This window comes from Vulpes vulpes, chromosome 12, assembly GCF_048418805.1.
Source record: "Vulpes vulpes isolate BD-2025 chromosome 12, VulVul3, whole genome shotgun sequence".
Classification (NCBI taxonomy): Eukaryota; Metazoa; Chordata; class Mammalia; order Carnivora; family Canidae; genus Vulpes; species Vulpes vulpes.
The window spans coordinates 183,814,542-183,838,483 of record NC_132791.1 but is presented as its reverse complement, the minus strand read 5'-3'; the positions used below and the strand labels follow the sequence as shown (position 1 = coordinate 183,838,483).

Below are 23,942 nucleotides of genomic sequence, written 5' to 3'. Positions count from 1 at the left end.
GAGATTTTTATAAGTAACTTTGAATCAGCAAGCCAGAAATAATAAACTCAATTAAAAATAGATAGCTTTTATTCTCAGAAAAACACTGTTTCCTTTCCCCTTCCCCCACAAAGAACAAGACTACATTATTACAAATGAGAAAAATGTTTATTAAGGAAACAATTTAACAGTTCTCCCTTACTAGAAGTTTACAGACTAGAGCACAAACTGAAGGCAAGTACAGTTTAAATCATTAACACACTACATGGGGTGCTTATTCTATAACTGGAAAGTTGCTGAAGTTTGTGACATGCCACTATAAATGTAAGTATTATTAAAAATTACAAATTGTTTGGTGATTATTTTGATAACCTCCTGAGCAGCAGCTCCTGTAAGGAAAAAAGAGAAAAGCAAATCTGAAAAAGGTAAATTTCAAGTTATATAAAAATATTCAATTCTGTAAAGAAAACCTTTCCTTTCCCAAAGCAAAAGTGTTTTAACAATAAGCCAAAACAGGCATAGCTTACTGAGTCACATCAAAACCAAGGACTGCAATTTTTTATAACTATGTTATTATAGGAAATAAAAATTTTGTCCTATACATTCACACTTTGGGATATTATGCCACAGTTTAAAAGAATGAAGTATTATGGTGGTTTCAAATTGTTGACTAGATATTTTAAGTCAAAACAGTCTCTAGGAAAAGTAACTTGAAAAAACCAAGGCCAGAAAGGCTGAGTGGAACCAGAATACAGTGTTTTTAATGTCAAATAAAGGACTCTGGACTTGTTTTCTGAAGATCATTGTAGTGTACATGTGTATTGACAGGACAGAGGGTAGGTTAAGTGAGAGACATGATCAGAGCTATCCTTTAGAAAGATCATGGACTCTTCACTTTAAGATGGACAGCAGTGAGGGTGGAAAGCAGAGAGAGACCAGTGAAATAATCTAAACAAGACAACATCCTGCTTCACTGAGTCCCCTTGTTAAAAGAGCTCAGAAAACAAAACTTCTTTACTGTGTAACCACAGATGCTAGTCTTCTCATCCATGGAACTCACCCCCTAAGAATGCAGCAATGGTGTGTGGCTCAGCAGCTCCATATCGGCAACTACAGAAAAGAACAGAGACGTGAACTTAGATTAGCCTTATGACAGGACAAGTATTATCTCTCATCTGCCCTAAAAAAATACTCACAATTCATGGACATAATCATCTTTCACCATTACAGATAATCCATATTCCTGAAGGAAGCCAGTGAGACAAGACTTCAGCTTTCCTATATCTTCTTCAACTTGGTAGTTAGATACTCCTAAAAATACATATGTAAATTAATTTTCATTAAAATGAATAATGAAATCCAAAACCAATGGCTGTCTACCTTTTTCAGTCCAATTTTAGGTGTTCTAGTCAAAATAGTAAGGTGTGAAACTGAAGAACAAAAATGAGAAAAAAAAATGAGGGTAAGTATGAGACCAATATTTACAACTATCCCAAACTGTAACAATCAAAGAAACCACCTGAAACCTGTTAAAAATTCAAGTTTGGTAAGTCTGCTTTATTGTTTACCAGATACTATTTACCTAGGATCAAGAGTATCTGACACATAGTTGGTGCTCAATAATAATCTGACAGAAGAATGAATAAGAAGTAATGTCTGCTTTATACCCTGTATAAAAATTACGGTGCTTGGTGTCCCTGGGTGGCTCAGTTTTAAGCATCCAACTCTTGATTTTGGCTCAGGTCATGATCTCAGGGTCTTGAGATCAAGCCCCATGTCAGTCTCTTCGTGGGCGTGGAACCTGCTTAAGATTCTCTTTCCCTCTCCTTGTACCCCTCCAGCCCTAAAAAAATTGTGATTATCCATTTCCAAGAGATTAAATGGCACTTCATGAAGACATAAAGCTATAATAGGTAACATTTATTGAACAGTAACAAATGCTCGACAGTGTTCTAAGTACCCTATATATTAATTGATGTAATCCTCAGAACAACCCTATGAAGTAGGTACTATTATTATCCCCATTTACAGGTAAGAAAATTGTGGTACAGATGAAGTTATTTGCCTGAGTTACTTTGCTCCTAAGCAGAAATATTGGGATATGGGCCCAGGCAGTTCTTAATGATTATACTATAATGTCTCCAAAGGTAAGCTATTGTTATTACTACTGGAAGGAAAAATACAATTGCTGTAATATTCAAGTATTACTAAAACAAATCATATTTTTTAAGCCCCCTAGTTTAGAAACCATCACTAACCTTCCTAATAATAATACCAACCCTTTATTGAATACTAACAAGGTGCCATGTATTGTGTTAATTTTCATATATCACCCACATAACTCTTTAAATCCAAAGGTAGACACTCTTATTGCCATTCCATAAATGAGAGAACTGAGACTTGGAAATAGTGACTCACCCAAGGTCAAGAGATAGTAAGTGACAGATTTAATTCAATTTAAGTATTTATTCAAGACTTCCTTGTATATGATAATGAGATTGCTATTCTTACCTGGATATCTACCATGTTGTTTATGAAATCTATCAACAGCCCGTAACATTAAATATAATACTATTTCATTATCTGGATTGTCCATGCTGGAAACTGAAAGGAAAAAAAAAATTCTATATAATTTGAATTGATTACATAAAAATAGTGCAGAACTGAATTTACTATATACTCAGTTTCAGGATACAAGGCAAATCTATCACAAAATTTAAATATTTTGTGACAATAAAATAGAAAATGATAAATAATACTAAAAGAAGAGGGAAATACATTAAGATGAAACCAAGTGTTCTTAAAGACTATTAGCTATAGTCACATAATCTTTTTTTTCCATCCTCTCTCTTAATGTAGTAATATGCTGACTTTAGCTCTTCCTCATAATCACACAACTTAACTTAGTAACCTAAATATGATTTCATGTATATATTAAATTTTCATTTTGCAGTTATGACTACTTGGAAATATGACTACTTCTTGGTTTATAGGATAAAATTTACACTACAATATTTACATTATCCTGCAAACTATCATCATATACTCACTATTATACACAAAATATTTATTTATATCTCTAAAATTAATTAAAGTTAATAACCTAGCATCAAAAAGTTATTATACTTACTTATTTCATCCTTGTTAATTGTATTCAAGCCATATTCTTCAGCTAAGGATCGACATCTTACCACTCGAAGAAATGCAGAATTGGTGCCTGAACACAGTAAGGACATTATGGAAGTAAACAGTTGAGATGTGAATATTCCAAATCACAAGTCACTCTAAGAACAGGAAATTTTGTATATACTCTTTAAAGACATGGAAATGAGAAGAAATGTCTCTTTGGCTCTAATAGTTAGCAGAGAAGGCACTAGAACACTGAAATCATCTGAAATTCATATCCTTGGCACTACCACCAGCTCAGCACTGGGTAAGTAGGTGCTGGCACCTCTCTGAGCTTGCTTTCATTTGTAAAACGGGGATAATATTACCTTTTAAAGTAGTTCTATGTATCCAATCTGTAAGTGTATAAAGTACATACCTAGCACAATGCCTGACAGAACTGAGTGAATAGTCATTTTTATCATTCTTACGGTTAAGTAGTCCTAAAGGAGAGCTATATATATATATATATAATGCTCTTTGTGTACATAAAACTTCCTTTAAAAAAACTTTGTATTGAGATGCCCAGGTAGCTCAGCAGTTGACTGTCTGCCTTCAGCTCAGGGCGTGATCCCAGGGTCCGGGATCCAGTCCTGCACTGGGCTGCTTGCAGAGAGCCTGCTTCTCCCTCTGCCTATGTCTCTGCCTCTCTTTCTGTGTGTCTTTCATGAATAAATAAATAAAATATTTTTAAAAATCTTAAAAAAATAACTTTGTATTCTGTAAATTTTCAAACATACCCCCAAAGTAGAGAGACCAGAATAAACCCTCAAGTACCTAATATCCAGCTTTAATCTGGTATCATATAATCTAGTACAACAAACACAAATGCAGAAACAAGGTATGAGATTGGTAGTGATACAAAACATGAAACTAAGCCTCAACAAGCACTAAGGAAGAGTCATGAAAGGGAGAAACTGGATAAATGTATTTTAAGGCTGGGGAACATATAAAATCTAGACTTTTGCAGAAGTTAATGGCAGTAGCTACAAGGAAAAATTCTCAGACGGCATGTAGAACAAATTTTATTACTCTTAAACTAATTCTTAAATAATATGCTTTGGGCCGCCTGAGTAGTTTTCAAGAAGATCTTAGGAGCTGACCCATTCTGAAACTGGATGGCAAAATTCTTAATTCCATCACAGTCATTTAACACAGATCAAAGTGAGTATTTAAACCAATACTTTCTTTTTTTTTTTTTTTTTTTAAGATTTTATTTATTTATTCATGAGAGACACACAGAGAGAGGCAGAGACACAGGCAGAAGGAGAAGCAGGCCCCATGCAGGGAGCCCGACGTGGGACTCGATCCCGGGTCTCCAGGATCAGGCCCTGGGCTAAAGGCAGTGCTAAACCACTGAGCAACCGGGATTGGCCTAAACCAATACTTTCAATATACATGTGACACAAGACTTCACTTCCCAAGTCAGATAAAACTTTCCCAAATTATTTAAGCTGAAAATAATTCTGTATTAATGACAGTTTTCAATTGACCTTCATGTCTTTTCAGCACTGCCATAGATATGCTCTAGCTCTACCCAGTCTTTTTTTAAATTTCAGCCATTTAAAATTCCTGGAAACATTTTTATCAAGCAAAATAAGGAAATTAATTCAAGGGGACTTACAGAGTAATTTTAATTCTTTCTCTGAAATGGACTCTGGTGCCTGTAAAGAGAGAAATACTAGTTTTGCTCCAGTATAAAAGAGGAGATGAACACAGGATGCAACACAAAGCCAATACCTGGGAGATAGGAAGGTTTTCCCCAAATGCTAGAAGAGCAGTGTAAAAACACCTTGTTTCCTTAGTGAAGGCCTTTCTCATTAGGCAGGTAAGTGAGAGATCCCACCTAAGAAGCCTAGAAGCAGTGCCAAATCCTCTAACCTTTTTGGCTCCTGGGGGTTACACAGTCAGGACAAAGGCACAGTGCGCTCAGTTCCACAGCTTACCTGGCCAATAGACTGCAACAATTTGGCAACATGATTACCCACAGCAGCAGCATCTTTCTTTGCTTTTTCACGGTAACTGGAAAAGAACAACAAACAGCTGCTTTTAACAAAATTTAAAATTAGCAAAATATAAATATTACCATGAAGCAAAGAAATTTCTTTCCTTTTCATGAAAAAAATACTGGTCTGGCAACACAAACCGTGAAAATGCCATGGAAATGCTACCAGCAGCAGCTACTACGGGCTGGGAGCCCTCCTGTTGTTGATGGTGGACTCTTGGAATCTACTAATACCTGGACTCCCTCTATAATTAATAGCATCTTAAAACTACCCTCCTAGAGGGATCCATGAAGCATGATCCATGCTTCTGAGGGGACCTGACAAAATATGTTACTGAAGAACATGATTTATAACCTTGAAGTTAAATCCAAGGAAAGTTAAATACCTCAAAACTGTCCATCTACAAATTCATGCAAACCTTTGAATCTATTTATATTTTCACTCTGAAGATAATCAGTGCAAAGTGGACTATCTCCAATGTGAGGTCAGACTTGTTTATCTTCAACTGACTGCCCAAGTTTGAAGTTACTGAACTTTTGGGCTAGGACCACAAAGATGTGTTAGGTAGACAGTGGCTGAGGAGAAGAATGCAGTATGTCTAAAGAACAGAGGTCTGTGTGACATCACTTGGTCCTTGAGGAACCCAAGCCAGTAGCCCTGGATTCATGAGCAACATGCCTAAATTACATAAGGGTAATATCCACTGACACTCATGCTTATGACAGTCTATCTGGGTTCAGGGTAGTGACGTCTAGATAGCTGTTGTCTATCTTGTCACAAACTTTTTAAATTATGAAACATTATGATAAAAAATTCATCAAACTAAAAACTTCAAAGTTTTAAGTTACAGATAAAAGTTCCTACAGGGCCATGATTAAGAGTATAGAGCTGGGGAGTACAATCTGTTGAGTGTCTGACTCTTGGATTCAGCTCAGGTCATGATCTTGGGGTCATGGGATTGAGCCTTGTGTCAGGGCCCACCCAGGGCCTCAACCTCTGCACTCAGTGGGGAGTCTGCTTGAGGTTCTCCCTCTCCCTCTGCCCCATTCCCCCCTCCCTAAAAACAAATAAATCTTTTTATTTTTATTATTTATTTGAGAGAAAGCACACAGGGAAAGTTAAGGGAGAAGCAGACTCCCTGCTAAACAGAGAGCCTGAGGTGGGGCTCAATCCCAGGACCCTGAGATCATGACCTGAGCTGAAGGCAGATGCCCAACTAAATGAGCCACCCAGGCACACCAATAAGTAAATCTTTAAAAAAAAAAAAAAAAAAAAAAAGGAGTATAGAACTGGGTTTCATGGATTCAAATCCTGGTTCTGCCATTTCCCAGCTATTTGACTGAATAAATTACCTTTTCGATGTTTCAGTTTCTTCATCTATAAAACTGGGATAATAATCGTTATCTCTCTCATAGAGTTATTGTAAACAGTAAATCGGTTAATACATAGAGTGGTTCATAGCAAAGAGTTAAGTGCTCAAGTATTAGGTTTTTATCATGAAATATGAAAAAAAATCTGCCCCCTAGTCAGTACATGGGAACTCAGTACTTTCTGCTCAATTTTGCTGTAAACGTAAAACTACTCCAAAAGTAAAATCTATTTTAAAAAATCTGCCCACTAAGTTTTTTAGCTTATTTTTAAAGAAACTGTGACCGGCTTGCATTTGAATTCCATTAGAGTGGTAAAATATGTTCATCTGTACTATAAACAGGTCAATTTTTCAGTAACATAGTTTGAAAACAGTGACTTACACATTTTGCAGCTTTATATATTTGCTTGAATCTGCAATCATATCAGGAATTGTGCCTCGAACAGGTAAATTTCCTTGACCCTCTTTGGCCACAAATTCCTTTAAGGCACGAGCTAAAATCCAAAATGATGGAGTCTAAAAGATTAAGGAAAAAAATTAGTATTAAGTGGCTCTGAATTTGACCCAAAGGTTAAGAGGGCACTATTTACTTTTGGTTGTTACCTGTTTGGTGATATTTATGCAGTGATCATCATTAAATATATCTTCAATACTACTTGGGATCTAACAAAGGAACACAAAACATTTACTTATTCTAAGAATGTGTCCATCTATATTTTCAGTATTTCCCCAAACAAGTTCTTTGAATTGCTACATTCTAATCAAATACAAACTTCTGATGTGCTTAGACTTTAAAAAAAAAAAATTATTTATTTGAGAGAAAGAGAAAGGCAGCACACAAGTGGGATGAGGGGGGAGAGGCAGAGGGAGAAGGTGAAGCAGACTCCCCCCTGAGAACAGAGCCCCACTCGAGATCCCAGGATCCTCCGACCCTAAGATCATGACCTGAGCCAAAAGCAGACACTTAATTGACTGAGCCACCCAGATGCCCCTGTGCTTAGACTTTTATTGAGAATCAGTACTAGACAGAGATTTGAAGAGATAAGAGAGAATGGAAGGAAGTCCTTTCCTGCCCACTGTTGACACCATTAAAGACTGACCTGTTCTCTTCCATCATACATGGAGCAAAAAAAGAGTCAAAGTAAATCTTTCCATATAGTTACATTTGAAGATATAACAAAGATGGGATCCCTGGGTGGCGCAGCGGTTTGGCGCCTGCCTTTGGCCCAGGGCGCGATCCTGGAGACCCGGGATCGAATCCCGCGTCGGGCTCCCAGTGCATGGAGCCTGTTTCTCCCTCTGCCTGTGTCTCTGCCCCTCTCTCTCTCTCTCTCTCTCTCTCTGTGACTATCATAAATAAATAAAAATTAAAAAAAAAAGATATAACAAAGATTTCAGACATTACTAGTAAGCTAGATTTGTAGTCCTTCGTGTGTCTCCATCTTGTCAAAAATTTGCAACCCTTACACCCTAAGTTAGTAACTACTGGAGACAACAACTCTGAAAAAACTAAATAGTTAAATAAGTACTTCTAATGCTGGCAAAATCATCATGCATTAATAACAACTACAGAAGTTGTACGCTTTGATTCTACAGCTGTGAGGAAAAAAGAAATTTCTTACTGGTAACCCTAACTGGTCTCTCTGCTTCTGCTTCCAGTCCCCTATGGTCTATTATCTTCGCAAGAGCCAGAATGACTTTTTAGAAATATAAATCAGGTCACTCCGCTCCTTGCTCAAAACATCTCGACGGCCCCCTCCTGATCCTAGAACTCCTCATTCTCAAGCTCTACCCCTCTGCTCTGCTCAGCTCAAATTTTGTTGATAGCACCTGGTATATTTATCTGTTTTCTAAGCTTACTAATCAGAATCTAATTAGGAGAACTTTTTTTTCTTTTAAATCAGGGTAAATTTTACATTCAGTGAAATCAACCTTAAAGGCATAGTTTGATGCATTTTGATTACTATGCATGTCCTTCTAATCATCACCTCAATTAAGATACTATAGAAAATTTTCATCACCCCACAAAACTGACAAAGAATACACTTTTAATTATTCAGCAACACAACCTCATCGTCTCCAGAAAGTTTGTAATGACAGCTGATGTGCTTTCTTAATGTGAAAGGCAGCATTTTTTACCATTTTAAATTATAAAAATATTCTTTTTTAAAACTTTACTTCTTTTTTTTAAAGATTTTATCTATTTATTCATGAGAGACACACACAGAGAGAGAGGCAGAGACACAGGCAGAGGGAGAAGCAGGCTCCATGCAAGGAGCTTGACATGGGACTTGATCCCGGGTCTCCAAGATCACACCCTGGGCTGAAGGCGGCGCTAACACGCTGAGCTATCCGGGCTGCCCATAAAAAGATTCTTTTTTTTTTTTTTTTTTATGATAGTCACACAGAGAGAGAGAGAGGCAGAGACACAGGCAGAGGGAGAAGCAGGCTCCATGCACCGGGAGCCCGACGTGGGATTCGATCCCGGGTCTCCAGCATCGTGCCCTGGGCCAAAGGCAGGTGCCAAACCGCTGGGCCACCCAGGGATCCCGATTCTTATCTTAAAATACCAGTGTGGGAACACCTGGGTGGCTCAGCGGTTGAGCATCTGCTTTCAGCCCAGGACGTGATCCTGGAGACCCGGAATCAAGTCCCATGTCAGGCTCCTTGCATGGAGCCTGCTTCTCTCTCTGCCCGTGTCTCTGCCTCTCTCATTAATAAATAGTCTTAAAAAAAAAAAAAAAAAACAAACAGTTGTGTTTTTGAAATTTCCCAAAAACTTCACTGGCAAGACTGTAACAACAAAACAGGGCATCTAAACTGAGTCATCCTCCAAATAATATTTTACAACTTCATTAAGAACATCCTACATTTAAAAAAAAAAAAGAACTTTATAGCCAAACAACTACTGTCACGAGAAAATGCAGGGTAAGACTTAACTTTCAGGCAGTACTATTTTGGGCCAGCAAAATATCACCCTCATTATATAATTCCTACACTCAAACTGTGACTATTCACAAATCATGTACTTCAAATAATTTATATAAATATTTATAAATTTATAATATATTATATATACATAAATTATATAAAATTTATATAAATAGGGCAGCCCGGGTGGTTCAGCGATTTAGCACTGCCTTCAGCCCAGGGCCTGATCCTGGAGACCTGGGATCGAGTCCCATGTCAGGCTCCCTGCATGGAGCCTGCTTCTCCCTCTGCCTATGTCTCTGCCTCTCTCTCTCTGTATGTCTCTCATGAATGAATAAATAAAATGTTAAAAAAAAATTTATATAAATAAAATAATATCACTATTATATGCTGAAGCACTGACATCCATTTTAACAAGGATGATGCAGAGTCTTTTTAAAATAAGATTCGAGGGATCCCTGGGTGGCACAGCGGTTTGGCGTCTGCCTTTGGCCCGGGGCGCGATCCTGGAGACCCGGGATCGAATCCCATGTCGGGCTCCGGGTGCATGGAGCCTGCTTCTCCCTCTGTCTGTGTCTCTGCCTCTCTCTCTCTCTCTCTGTGTGACTATCATAAATAAATTTTTAAAAAAATATTTTAAAATAAAAAAATAAAATAAAATAAGATTCAATCCATATTATAAATATTAATTTCTAACAACTTTACAATTTAGGAAATATTAACTTAAATCTAAAATCAAGGTACCTGGATGGCTCAGTCAGTTAAGGACTAAACTTGTGATTTCAGATCAGATCATGATCTCAGGGTCACAAGATAGAGCCTGGCATCAGGCTCCACAATCAGCAAGGAGTCAGCTTGGGATTCTCTCCCTCTTCTTCTCCCCCGTGCTGTGCCCCCAGCTCATGCACACATGCACACACACAAGTATACACATGCGCTCGCTCTCTTTCTCTACAGTAAATAATTTTTTTAAAAAGTCTAAGATCAACTATTTCACATGAGAACTTCAGAAAACACCTTTCTTGTATGAATTCTTCAGCAACACTTTTAATACCTGAGTTGTATTTAGGGCTGTGTTCACATTTTTAATAGCTTCCTCAAAATTCTCTTCATCTTCCGGAGCCCCATTTTCATTCTTTAGAATTCCTAATAAAATAGAAATTAGTTAGCAAAAAATAGCCCTGTTCTTACCCCTTTGTTCTCCCTAACATTATGGAAATAACCTTGTCAGGACTTTTTTTTTTTTTTTTTAATCAATAGTAAAGTTTATTGACTGATACAAAGTCCCAAAGAAGGAGGGGACCTGAAAAGGTTGCCCTAACCTCATCAGATCTTAAAGGAAGGATTGTATATTGAAACTTAAGAAACAGGCTTATCATTAGTCATTTCTTAAAATTAATATTAGTAGCTCACCTCTATTGAGTTTTTATTCTGTAACAGACACTGTTAAACGTACTTCACATTTTATTGTATGAATGAATCCTCACAACAACCCATGAGGTAGGTATCAGCAGCCCCCAGTTCCTCATTTACTGATGAGGAAACTATCATTAGTCATTTAAAAAACTATACGATGAGCGGCTCCTAAGCCTCCCCTGAGGAAAAATAAAATACAAGCTCATGATGGCATTGTCTGACAAAGCTGCTGACAAAAATCCAATAAACAGATTCAAGCAATTTGCTTCTCAAACTTTAAACAACATTCAGTTACATCTCATCATATTACCTTGTCTAATCAAATCTCTGAAGTCTTCTTTTTCCTTATATGTTTTAGGTATTCGTCCATTTGTCTAAATTGGTTGAAAATTTTTAAATTCTAGTTACAAAAAATCAAAACATGGAAACTGAGAGTGCAAAACTTCCCCCATTCTCCCATCCACATAAGATTTAATCAGCAAATACATACCTCAGTAAAATCAGAGGCTGACTTGAAAGAAAACAAAAACTGCACCATTTCTCTACATTCACTCCCCACTTCAGTTTCAGAATGATGTTTATTGATATTTCATTTTATTAATAAAAATATCAGTATCAAAAGAGGAACTGTGAGATTTAAACAGAAAAGTAACCACCTCCCATTTAAGCACTTAAGGAAAAGAATCTCCCCTCACTCTTCTCCAATGAGATCCTTTATGATAAGCTGAAAATACAGTCACACAAGAAATTTGTGTTTTTAAAAAAGGACATACCTCACTATACCACTGTGCTAAATATTTGGCTATGATCACAATCCATGGAGTATGGCTATGATCCTAAAAATGAAAGAAAAATCAAGGAAAATGAATTAGTTAACATTAACTATTTTACATTTATTCTTTACCACATCATCTCATTTTCTTTTTTTTTTAAGATTGTATTTACGTATTCATGAGAGACACAGAGAGAGAGAGAGAGAGAGAGAGAGAGAGAGGCAGAGACACAGGCAGAGGGAGAAGCAGGCTCCATGCAGGGAGCCCGATGTGGGGCTTGATCCTGGGTCTCCAGGATCACCTCCTGGGCTGAAGGCAGGCGCCAAACCACTGAGCCACCCAGGGATCCCCACATCATCTCATTTTCAACAAATACAACAGTGTTTATGATCATCTCCCAGGACATGTAATATAATGAATGGAGAAAAATGAACTGGGTTAAGAAAATTGCTTTATTAACTTTTTTAGAAGCAGTATCCAATTTAATCCTAATATGGCAGGTTTGTACTATGATTGTCCCCATTTTACCAGCAAGAAAACAGTCTCAGAGACTGCTACCCAAAAAAGAAAGCTCAAATCTCTTGATTTCAGATACCAACCCTAGACTGAGAAAACTCTGTTTTCTGATGAAACAAATACCTGCATTTTAATTAGCACGAGCAGGAAAAAAACAAATACTCCTTAAGTTACATAGTCTATTATAAATATCATTACTTCTATAATGAAATACAGAGTTGCGGGATCCCTGGGTGGCGCAGCGGTTTGGCGCCTGCCTTTGGCCCAGGGCGCGATCCTGGAGACCCGGGATCGAGTCCCACGTCAGGCTCCCGGTGCATGGAGCCTGCTTCTCCCTCTGCCTGTGTCTCTGCCCCTCTCTCTCTCTCTCTCTCTGTGTTACTATCATAAATAAATTAAAAAAAAATTAAAAAAAAAAAAAAGAAAAGAAATACAGAGTTGCCTTGGTAATTCTTCAAACACTAAAAATAACTTTCAAGAGGAATCAATTTCAACAAACACCCACTCCAAATTTACACTTTTTAAAGTGTACATCTAATTGTTTACAAAAGGGCCATGAAGAGGCTGCTGGGATATGTTAAATGTCCAATTTCTTGACCAAAGCTTTTCCAATTTTGGTGGAAAACAAATTTACTTCAAAAAAATTAAGTATGGGCAGCCCTGGTGGCATAGCGGTTTAGCGCCGTCTGCAGCCCAGGGTGTGATCCTGGAGACCCTGGATCGAGTCCCACGTTGGGCTCTCTGCATGGAGCCTGTTTCTCCCTCTGCCTGTGTCTCTGCCTCTCTCTCTCTCTCTCTCTCTCTCTGAATAAAAAAAATCTTTAAAAAAAAAAGTTACAATGTGTTATATAATCTGCATGACAAGAATATGAATATTTATAATATTTTCTCACTGTGGTGTAATTAAAAAACCATACATAAAAAAAATCTTTTAATCTATAAATGGAAAGTCATACGTACTACCAACCTTTTTTTCCATACGATCCAAATCATAAGACTGAAAATGTTCTCTCAGTTCAGGAAATGGCTTATCCAGTCGTAGATCCTCTAATGCATTATCTGGATGAGATTCTATTACTATGAAACAATCCCAAAAGGTAAATTTCTTTAATAATACTTCTGGAATACACTACATTACAGGGACTTAAGAAATCTATAATTTCTAAATGCGCATAGGACCTATAGGTTTTTTTTTCTTTCTTTTTCCCACCAAGGAACGGACTTTACTTATTTTTTCAAAGTAAGCTCCAATGTGGGGGCTTGAACTCACAACCCCAAGATCAAGAGTCACATGCTCCACCTAATAAGCCCAGCAGGCACCCCTTTTCTGTTCATTATTGAGATAAATTTACATACACATATATATTCACATTTTACTAACTGCACAAATTATAGGTGGACTATAGGTTTAATAAAAGTAAACTCAAAATTCCTTTGGAGCTGAATTTTCTTGCTATTATAATTTTAAAAGATCAAAACTGATAAAGTATGTATTCGGATAGTACTTAACCTCCTGTGGTCTTCAACAGACATCATCATGACCTACCTAGACCTCTTTCCTAGAAACCTGATGATTATCCTTGACTTCTTTTTTTTTTAAGATTTCATTTTTAAGTAATCTTTACATGCAATGTGAGGCTCAAACTTAAAACCCAAGATCAAGAGTTGCATGCTTTTCTGACTGACCCAGCCAGGCGCCCCTATCCTTGACTTCCTTCTTCCTTGACCAACATCTGTCATGCCACATGTCCTAATATCACACTTCTCCATATGGGGGTAGTATAGGAATGTGTAATTTCAGTGTGTGTTTAGAGCTAAAGTTAGTTCTGTCATTTGCCAGCTGTGTGACTTTAGGCAAATAATCTCTCTGGTGCCTCAGCATCCTCATCTGCAAAAAAGTGGATACAGTACTTTATGAGGATTTTAGAAATATTATATGAAATAATCCACATTAAGGCAGCCACACAGCTGGCAACATTAATTCTCATTATTAACTACCTTCACTTCCCTATCCTTATAATATCTGCTTTAGGTCAGGGGCTCAGTTTCTGTCTCCCCACCTAGCTACACCACTGTAAATTTCCTAACACCAACTCCTGCCTCTAATATTTGCCCCTTCAAATCCATTCATTCTCTACCCCACTTCAGGGTGACACATTTGAAATAAAATTTTCACCCTGTCACTCTCCAACTTAGAACTCTTTTTTTTTTGTTTTGTTTTGTTTTGTTTTTTTTGTTTTCCAACTTAGAACTCTTAAAGAGCCTACTACCACCTGCCAGGAGCCTACCCCCTACCACAAGCCAACCCCTAACTGCTTGAGCAGATACTACTCCCCAGTGATACTACCAACACCAATGGCTATCACTACACTAGCAGAGTACCTGGCTTAGAGCAATGTAGGAATACTGAATGAAAACTGGATGATGATATATAATTAAAAATTTGTGGGCAGCCCAGGTGGCTCAGTGGTTTAGTGCCGCTTTCGGCCCGCAGCGTGATCCTGGTGAACCGGGATCAAGTCCCGCGTCAGGCTCCCTCCGTGGAGCCTGCTTTTCCCTCTGCCTATGTCTCTGCTTCTCTCTCTCTCTCTCTCTCTCTCTCTCTCTGTCTCTCATGAATAAATGAATAAAATTTTTTAAAAAATTGTAAGTAAGGGGTGGCTGGGGAACACAGTCAGTTATGTGTCCAACTCAGTTTCAGCTAAGGTTATGATTTCAGGGTCATGAGACTGAGCCTCACGTCAGAAATCTGCTTGAGATTCTCTCTCTCCCTCTCCCTGTCCCACTCATGCTCTCTCTCAAATAAATAAAATCTTTAAAAAAATTTGTAAGTAAAGGGCTAATATCATCCTTGAGCTGATGCAAGCTTGCCTACGTATGACATCAGTCTCCTATAACACTGTTTCCTTGCAGTGGTAGTTAGGTAAATGCCTTGCTTATTGTATAGAACTATACCTGAACTGAGGGAGTTTAATGCCTCTATGAGAATGGAATGAAAGATTGGTAGAGAAAAGGTGGTATGTCGTCTATGTGACACTGTGACCCACATGCCTTGGCCCTCACCTGTAGCAGTCCTACATACCCTATGTGGGTTAGGAGGCAAAAAAAAGATACGGACTTGCTTTGCTACTAGGCCTCCTAATAAGATGAAGCAGCTATACCTGCTGTATCTCCTGCTTTGTATCCTATAAATGCCAAGTTAAAGGAAATGTTAGATTAATGTCTGTTGATTCTGTCATTCTGAAACTGTAACCAGAGTTGTGCAGTTACAAATTAACTTTGTAATTTATTTTATTTTAAAAGATTTTATTTATTTATTCCTGAGAGACAAAAATAGAGATACAGATACATAGACAGAGGGAGAAGCAGACTCCCCAGAACCCTGGGATCACAACCTGAGCTGAAGGCAGATAGTCAACCACTAAGCCACCCAGGTGCCCCATACTTTATAATTTAAAATTGACTTTCTAAACTGTCAGGTTTCTAAAACTGTAGCTTAAAGCAACCAATGGCAAGCTCCATATATGCAACAGTTTTACCTGGATGTTCTTTTATAATGATCCTCATATAACCAACTAGTCCATATGTCCTACAGATCAGAAGAGGTATTTGTGAATTCCAGAGGACATCCGCTAAACGTAGTAATGTACTGTAAAGGAAAGCACGATAAATAAGAACATAAGCAAATGGTTATATGCCAAACATGAAAATACCCTAAAATAAAGCAACTTTCTTACTAAGTAATAAATGCAAAGATATACACCTATTAAATTTATACAAGCAGGTCATGGACACCCTGGAAAAACAAGCAATTTCCACAGTTGCAGCAGTCTCACAGAAAATGTATCTTTTGGACTAGAAGGATATGAAAGCAACCTCTTTTGTGTTAGGGAAAATGTTATTGAAAGACACTTCCTAAACATTTCCATAACAAAGAGGAAAATATTTACAAAACCCTTAGGTACACTCCCAAGCACACTCTATAATTGTAACTAGTTTTTTTCATCAAAAAAATACCAATGTTTGGGATTCCTGGGTGGCTCAGCAGTTTAGCGCCTGCCTTTGGCCCAGGGCGCGATCCTGGAGTCCCGGGATTGAGTCCCATGTCAGGCTCCCTGTATGGAGCCTGCTTCTCCCTCCTCCTGTGTCTCTGCCTCTCTTTCTCTCTATCATAAATAAATAAATAAATAAATCTTTAAAAAAAATACCAATGTTTAATTTCATTGCTCTAAATATATATTAAGAAAAATTTCATACCTTAGTATTTTCTCTTCCCTATCTTTTTGATGTTGGGGATTTATAAGCACTTCCCATTAAACATTTCTGTGGAGTTTAAGAATTCTAAGAACTACAGGGGCACTTGGTGGTTCAGTCGGCTAAGCATCTGACTCTTGATTTTGGCTCAGATCATGATTTCAGGGTTGTGAGATGAAAAGCCCCACATCAGGCTCCATGCTCAGTGAGGAGTCGGCTTGGGATTCTTTTTCTCCCTCTGCCAACCCCACCCCGAATTGTAATTTAGAAATATGAATTTCTCTCTCTCAAATAAAGAAATGACTCTTAAAAAAAAAAAAGTAGAGATTTTGTAGAGAAAACAAAACTATGCAAATCTAACAAGACTAAAATAAAAACAAATTAACATAAAAATTTACCTTTCAGGAAGCTGAGTTGCAACCACAATGGTAAACCTACAGAAAAATGAAGGATCATTGTCTAGAAGGTTTTCTGGACTCTAAATAGGACACAGGAAAAAAATTTGACAATTTCACAATCATATTAAACATGGCAGAAACAGTTAAGCTATTTTTGAGCAAATGAGGCAACATGCTAGACTCAAATGTTAAAGTAATTCAACTCTCAATTAAACATAAATATACAGGAGATCCCTGGGTGGCTCAGCGGTTTAGCGCCACCTTCAGCCCAGGGCACGATCCTGGAGACCTGGGATCGAGTCCCATGTCGGGCTCCCTGCATGGAGCCTGCTTCTCCCTCTGCCTGTGTCTCTGTCTCTCTCTGTCTCTCTCATGAATAAATAAATAAAATCTTTAAAAAAAATAAATATACAAGATTCTAAATTCTAAATGGTAGGGTGCCTGGCTGGCTCAGTATAACATGGGACTCTTAATCTCAGAGTCATGAATTCAAGCCTCACATTGGGTGTAGAGATTATTAAAATAAATAAACTCAAAATTCTAAATTCTTAGGGCTTTGAATTATTAAAAAACTACACTTCCACATAAATAAATAATATGTATACATATATACCTCTTCCACAAAATTCCCAGAGACATCGTTATTTAATTCTTGTAAGAATTCCATGGCAGCTTGAGCTCGGTTCTTTTTAAAAACAAAGCATTTGACTTAAATTAGAAAAAATTTGGTTGAAATGTGACCCCTCACATTACAGATTAAGCAAGCATATTAAAAAATACCCAAATTTCATGCATAGATATGTTAACTCTGCTTTTCGTAGTATTTAAGCTGAGGCTCAACTGTAGTATTACTTTAAAAACTACTTAAGTGACTATATTATTTGTACCCAACTTTTCTGATTAGGCAAATGACCAGAAAACCTTGGGTAGCAGGCAGACATATTCTGGACCAAGTTTAGACTCACTGTAACCTCCCTACATTTACAATCCTATATGAGAGAGATAAGTCAAAGAAATAGTCATTTCCATCCAGAATATTGTACTATGTTGACTATTATGGCTTTGCAAGAATTTTAATATGGAACATACAAAAATAAAAGATATGCTATCTAACTCTTAAAAACCTTGCTAACCAAAAACAAACAAAAAACAAACCTTGCTAACCAGAATATTCCATCCTTTAAACATTTACAACTTATGTTGAACTCAAGGTTTAGCTTTAATACAGGATACAGCATAAAAACATAGACAGTACTTTTAAGTTCTTAAACTACCAAGTATATAAAGATTTGCAAGATAAAAAAAAGAGCTAATTTAACTTTTTTCTCAGAGAAGAAATAATCTCTTGAAAAGTCAAGGCTTTTTAAGCAATCAAAACATAGTGGCATCATTAGATGCTCACACGCAACTATATTCTATAATAAACTGATGGTTTACCTTCCCGATGCTGCTTCTTTGAAGGAAAAAACTAGAATAGAATTAAAGAAAAATTAAGGGCTTCTTTGACTACAAAGGAAAGGTTATTTGTTACACCAGGTATATTTCCTTCATATAATAACACTAACTGTATTTTGATTCTAGATTATAATAGCCTTCCTAGAGGATGATAACAGGATGAAACTTATAATCAAAGCCCAGGCTAATCAATGTTACCAAAGCCAGTACCACAGAATATAAATTTCGTAAGATACTGTGAGAGAAGAAAAATTCCCTGGTTTTACAAAGTTGGGGATATACTATATATTTCCCTCCTGGAAATTCATAATAAATATAACACATGTTATTAAGGCCTTGTATTATAGAAAGGTCTAACTTCATTTGGCCCATTCCCAAACTAATTTGACCATGGAATCCATTTGCTCATTTAGCAGCTATTAACATTTCCTAGAGCCAGTGTTCCACAGACTACACTTGGGAAATGCTATATTCAACTGCTTGCTTTTGCAGGTTAACTAAAACAGACTTATTCAGGTTTCTTCCTACACATACCCTTGTCATATCTCAAGGCCCAGATCTGAGGCAGGGTGCCATTTTGTAGCACAAAATCAGTGGCTCCATAAGAAAAAGAAACCTTATTCTTATCACATGCTGCTCTAACCAACCAAGTAAGCAAAGATAATAGGACTTTTTTTTTTTTTTTACAGAAAAAAAGGGCACTGCTATAGATACACTACCACCCAAAGAAAAAGTATCAAAGCTCAATACAAACTAAATTCCAACTTTCCTTGTATGAACTCACTGATGTCATACACTAACAAACATAATGAGAGAGGGCTGCCTGGGTGACTCAGCAGTTGAGCGTCTGCCTTCGGCTCAGGTCATGATCACGGAGACCCAGGATCACGGGTCTCACATCAGGCTCCCTACATGGAGCCCGCTTCTCCCTCTGCTTATGCCTCTGCCTCTCTCTCTCTCTGTGTCTCTCATGATAAATAAATAAAATCTTTAAAAGATATATATATAAATCTTAAAAAAACATATATAAAATATTAAAAACCATATATATAAAAATCTTAAAAAAAAAAATATATATATATATATATATATATAAAATGAGAGATTCCAGCCTCCAAATTCCTGAAAAGAGCCTGTAATTCAAATCTGGGAATGCTTTGGAAGTCTGTATTGTGATCATCTTTAAAAAATAACATACAGCCCATCTTTAAAGCAGCATTTTTACAGAGGCAAAGGAGTGTACAGAGAGTTGTGCCTGGACTGAGCTCAGAAGAAACACAAATAAAAGGTAGTTATTATTCTTATAATCCGAAAATATTTTTTTTCAAAAATACAATTATTTTAAATTATGTACTAACCCCTAGGAATCAATGCAAGGACTTAGAAATTGTCTAGATTTCACAGATCAAGGAATAATGACTGCTCCTTTGCACTAATAACAACAATAATGACAATAATGCTGGGTACCTTTTATTAATGGCCTATCTGATGGACACTGTGCTAACACTTTACCTATACTGATTTACTTCACCTTCACCATAATCCTAAACACGGGGATTATTTCCACCTGAGAGTCAAGTCACCTTGATTGAGGAGGTGAAGTTGGGATTTAGGCCTTACTCTCCTGTGACAGTGAACTGCCTTCCCTAACATACATGTGTTTGAAAAGAATAGAACATACTTATTTCCAGCATCTTCTCCGCTGACCTGATTTCCATCAATAATTGTAAATGAACCAATACCTGGAAGACCAAACAGAGTCAGTCAAGAACACATATTTCTAGTTCAAAACTATAAGGAGTAAATTTACAATCACAGAACTACATTACCTGGTAGTACCAAGTTTTTAAGAATTTCAGTTCCTGTCGCTGTTGCATTTATTAGGCAAACATGAGCAGATTCTAAAGCCTCTTGTCCATGATCACCCCACAACCTACAAAACAAGACACAAATTCGACATTTCTCAAACTTTCATACAAATGCAACTTTCTTGTTTGCATAGTGATCTCTGATCTTCAAAGTGTTCTTGCACAGAATGGCTGATGTGATAACCATGGTAAACACGTGAGACAGGAAGAACAGCAGGGGTTATACTGATTACGTAGCTGAGTAACCTAAGACTCAGACAGGTTGATGCCTCCCATGATTAGAAGGGGATCAAATCAGTACTAAAAACTTGGTCTTCCAGCTCCTTGTCCATTAGTCTTTTCAAGCCAGATAACATACAGAACAGATATTTTAGATATATTCATTAACATTAAAGAACTGCCTTAGACTTAAAACCTATTTTGTTCTCTATTTCATTTCTCTTTAAATTACATAGGCCAGGGGATCCTTGGGTGGCTCAGCGGTTTAGCGCCTGCCTTTGGCCCAGAGCTTGATCCTGGAGTCCCGGGATCGAGCCCTGCGTCAGGCTCCCGGCATGGAGCCTGCTTCTCCCTCTGCCTGTGTCTCTGTCTGTCTCTCTCTACGTCTATCATGAATAAATAAATAAAATCTTAAAAAAAAAAATTACATAGGCCCAGTATATTTAAGATCTTGATGTAGAACTTACCCCTGTAATATCTCCAAGAGTGAGGAAAACTTTACCAAGAAAACTGAATTATCGTTATCTGAAGTCTCACATTGACTTCTAAAGGAGTGCTTTAAAATATAATACCCAATGCTCATTTTAATAGCATGATTAATAAATGCATACACTAACAAACTCAAAGATATAATAAGGATTAGAAATATGTTATAACCTGATTTGCACTGGCATATCATTAGCGAGGCAAGGAGCATGATCATACATGCATCATGGCATCTGGCCAAATCTGGTTATCTTCACCCAGAAAGCCTACTATCTTTTCTTCTTCTAAGTATAGGAAGTACAAAAATCACTAGAAAAATGCCACAGTCTGGAAGACTGAGGCTTTAATGTGCTTCCTCTGTCACCTGATCTAAAGCAGATTCCGTTATTGTGTAGCCAGTATGCCTTCCAGAGCACATCAGAACTACTTCAACTGTTTTTTTTTTTTTTTTAATTTGAGGAACATTCATCTCTCAATTCCACTCTAAGCTACATGAGGGCCCAGATAACTCCCTACATGCACCACTGGAGCCCCAATGCCTGGCACACTGCCTTGCCCAGAGTAAGTGATCACTGAACAGCTGTCAAATGAATGGAGGAATAGCCTAGAAGAACCAGAGAAGCTGGAAACATTAGTTTTTCCTATGAAAGTAGGGCACACAGAACACACCTGACAAATCTGGTGGATGGATGTTTGGGTATTCAGATAGTGAGCCTAAGAGAATATTGGTGCATCTCTAGGTAATGTGTTTCAAGAAAGAGGCCAGATAAGAAATCAATCCTCTTAGCTCCCTTGCAGGCCTAACTATGAATAGCACGGCCTTGCTGACTGCAGCTATGAAAAGTAAAATTTGGTCCTTAACTGGATTAGACTCAGCAAAAACTTTCTTTTGTGGGACACCTGGGTGGCTTAGTGTTTGAGTGTCTGCCTTTGGCTCAGGGTGTGATCCTGGAGTTCAGGGATCAAGTCTCACATTGGGCTCCCCGCGGGGAACCCCCTTCTCCCTCTGCCTATATCTCCGCTTTTGTCTTTGCCTCTCTGTGTCTCTCCTGAATCAATAAATAAAATCTTAAAAACAAAACAACAACAACAAAAAAAAACCTCTCTTTTGTTGCAGTTACTTAGTAACATAAAATATCTTCTCAGATCTGTCTTGTATGGTTATATCTGAATTCAAAACACAACCAATGCTAAGAATTTACAAAACAACACAAGTTGATTACAAGAGCTCTGTCACCTTGCTTCCTTTCCCAGAAGCTTGGGAGCAGAGGGATATGCCTGAGAACATGCTCTGAAAAGGCAAGAAGGGCCTATGTTTACATACTCACTCAAATACAGGGGAGACTGGGCCAGTTATCTAACTTCTCCAAGACTGTTTCCCCATCTACAATGCCAAGAGAACGTCTGCTTCAAAGATGCTCTCAATGGTTCCTGGGTGGCTCAGCTGGTTGAGCATCTGCTTTCGGTTCAGGTCAGGATCCCAGGATTCTGGGATTGAGTCACATCAGGCTCCCTGCTTGACAGAGAACCTGCTTCTCCCTTTCCTGCTCCTCTCTGCTTGTGTTCTCACTCTCTCAAATAAATAAATAAAATCTTAAAAAAGAAAAGAAAAAAAGATGCTCTCAGGCTTAAGTGCCCAAAGGCCCTAATGCAGGAAAAGGCTATAGGTGCATATGGGAGTTCCAGGGGACATATAGGGACATACTGTAACTTCTCTGTGCTTGGCGGGGGGGGGGGGGGGGGGGGGGGGGGGGGGGGGTCCTCCAATGCTTGGGGACCAAGCATTTGTGTTACTTCCATTGCCTTAATGCATAGAAGATGCTCAACAGGGGAATCCCTGGATGGCTCAGCGGTTTAGTGCCTGCCTTTGACCCAGGGTGTGATCCTGGAGACCCAGGATTGAGTCCCATGTTGGGCTCCCTGCATGGAGCCTGCTTCTCCCTCTGCCTGTGTCTCTGCCTCTCTCTCTGTGTGTGTCTCTCATGAATAAATAAAATATCTTAAAAAAAAAAAAAAAAAAGATGCTCAATAAATAAGAAATGTGGAGTGTAGGAGTAAAGGAAAGGGAAGAGGAATTAGCCAAGGACCTGCCTGATGGCTTGGACTTGCAGTGTCCACTAAAGTAGCCATTAACTCCATCTGGCTACTGAGCACTAAAAAATGAGGCTGGGAAGTCGGAACTGAGATGTGCCTAACAGTGTAAAATGCCAGATTTCCAAGACAGTGGGGGGGGTGGGGGGAGTAAAATATCCCTAATAAATGTTTATACTAAGTGTGAAAATGGTAATATTGTGGATATACTGGGTTAAATGTACTAAAATGAATTTCACCTGTTTCTTCTTTTTTAACGTGGCTACTAGAAAATGTGGTCACCCCATCCGCGGCTCACACCCGACGGGCATCTACTCCGGCTGGACGGCGCGGCCCGGGGGGTGCAGCCGACCCCCGACTCTGCTACACGAGCGGCGGGCGCGCAGCGAGGCGGGGCCGGCGGGGCCGCGGACCTCGAGCCGCACTCCGCGTGGACCCCCGGGGGCGCCCGGGCCCCAGGCCGCCAGCCCCGCCCGCCCCGCCCGCCCCGCCCCCCGCCCCCCGGACCCCGGACTGCCCGGCCCGGCCCGGCCCGGCCCAGGGAGGCCTGCAGGAGGCCCGACGCGCCGCCCGCTCGCTCAGGCCCGGCCGGGACGCAGGGGAGCCCGCCGGCCGCCCGCCCGGCTCGGGGAGCCCCGGCTCACCTCAGCTGCCGGTCGTACTTCTGCTCCTTGAGCAGCTTCCCCGGTTGCGCCATGGCCGCACCCGCCGCGCGAACAGCCGAGCCGCGCCGAGCGCCGCCGCCACCTCCACGAGCGCGCAGGCGCACTGAGCGCCTGTCGCCGCCGCCGGCAGGGGGCGCCACCGCCTCACTGCGCACGCGTGGCCGGCAGCCTGGGAGCCCGCGGCCCGAGCCCGCCGCGGGTCTGGGCCCCGGGCAGGAGCCCTGCAGGTCCCCCAGTCCTAGCTTTGTACCTGCAGTCCCCGGGGGCCCCTCGGGCTCTGGGACCCGGCACGTTTGGTTTTTAACCACGTACTGTTTGTGAAACTTGCTCTTACCTCTCAAATCCTCTGTT

The 23,942-nt window shown here is 39.1% G+C and overlaps 1 protein-coding gene across 1 annotated transcript; it reads right to left on the bottom strand.

The window, feature by feature from the left end:
* Positions 1–128: 128 nt before the first annotated feature.
* Positions 129–23,734, bottom strand: NAE1 (NEDD8 activating enzyme E1 subunit 1). Its single transcript, XM_072731741.1, has 20 exons — positions 23,571–23,734; positions 20,092–20,195; positions 19,944–20,004; positions 18,245–18,275; positions 17,421–17,492; positions 16,808–16,887; positions 15,695–15,804; positions 13,123–13,232; positions 11,640–11,702; positions 11,177–11,240; positions 10,505–10,596; positions 7,123–7,182; positions 6,902–7,035; positions 5,091–5,166; positions 4,769–4,808; positions 3,110–3,196; positions 2,491–2,583; positions 1,176–1,290; positions 1,040–1,089; positions 129–368 (listed from the first exon to the last, which is right to left on the bottom strand). Exons 1-20 carry the CDS (start codon positions 23,621–23,623, stop codon positions 259–261), a joined length of 1,605 nt encoding a protein of 534 aa, XP_072587842.1. The 5' UTR covers positions 23,624–23,734; the 3' UTR covers positions 129–258.
* Between the last annotated feature and the right edge of the window lie 208 nt (positions 23,735–23,942).

Bases quoted from the DNA above. Each gene is read 5' to 3' on its own strand.
- NAE1 (XM_072731741.1), bottom strand. From the start codon at position 23,623: ATGGCGCAACCGGGGAAGCTGCTCAAGGAGCAGAAGTACGACCGGCAG. The intron at 10,597-11,176 runs GTAATATGATGA...CTATTTTATTAG, and splicing joins CAGAGATTTGATTAGACAAG to GAATTCTAAAGAATGAAAAT. The intron at 7,036-7,122 runs GTAACAACCAAA...TTAATCTTTTAG, and splicing joins GCATAAATATCACCAAACAG to ACTCCATCATTTTGGATTTT.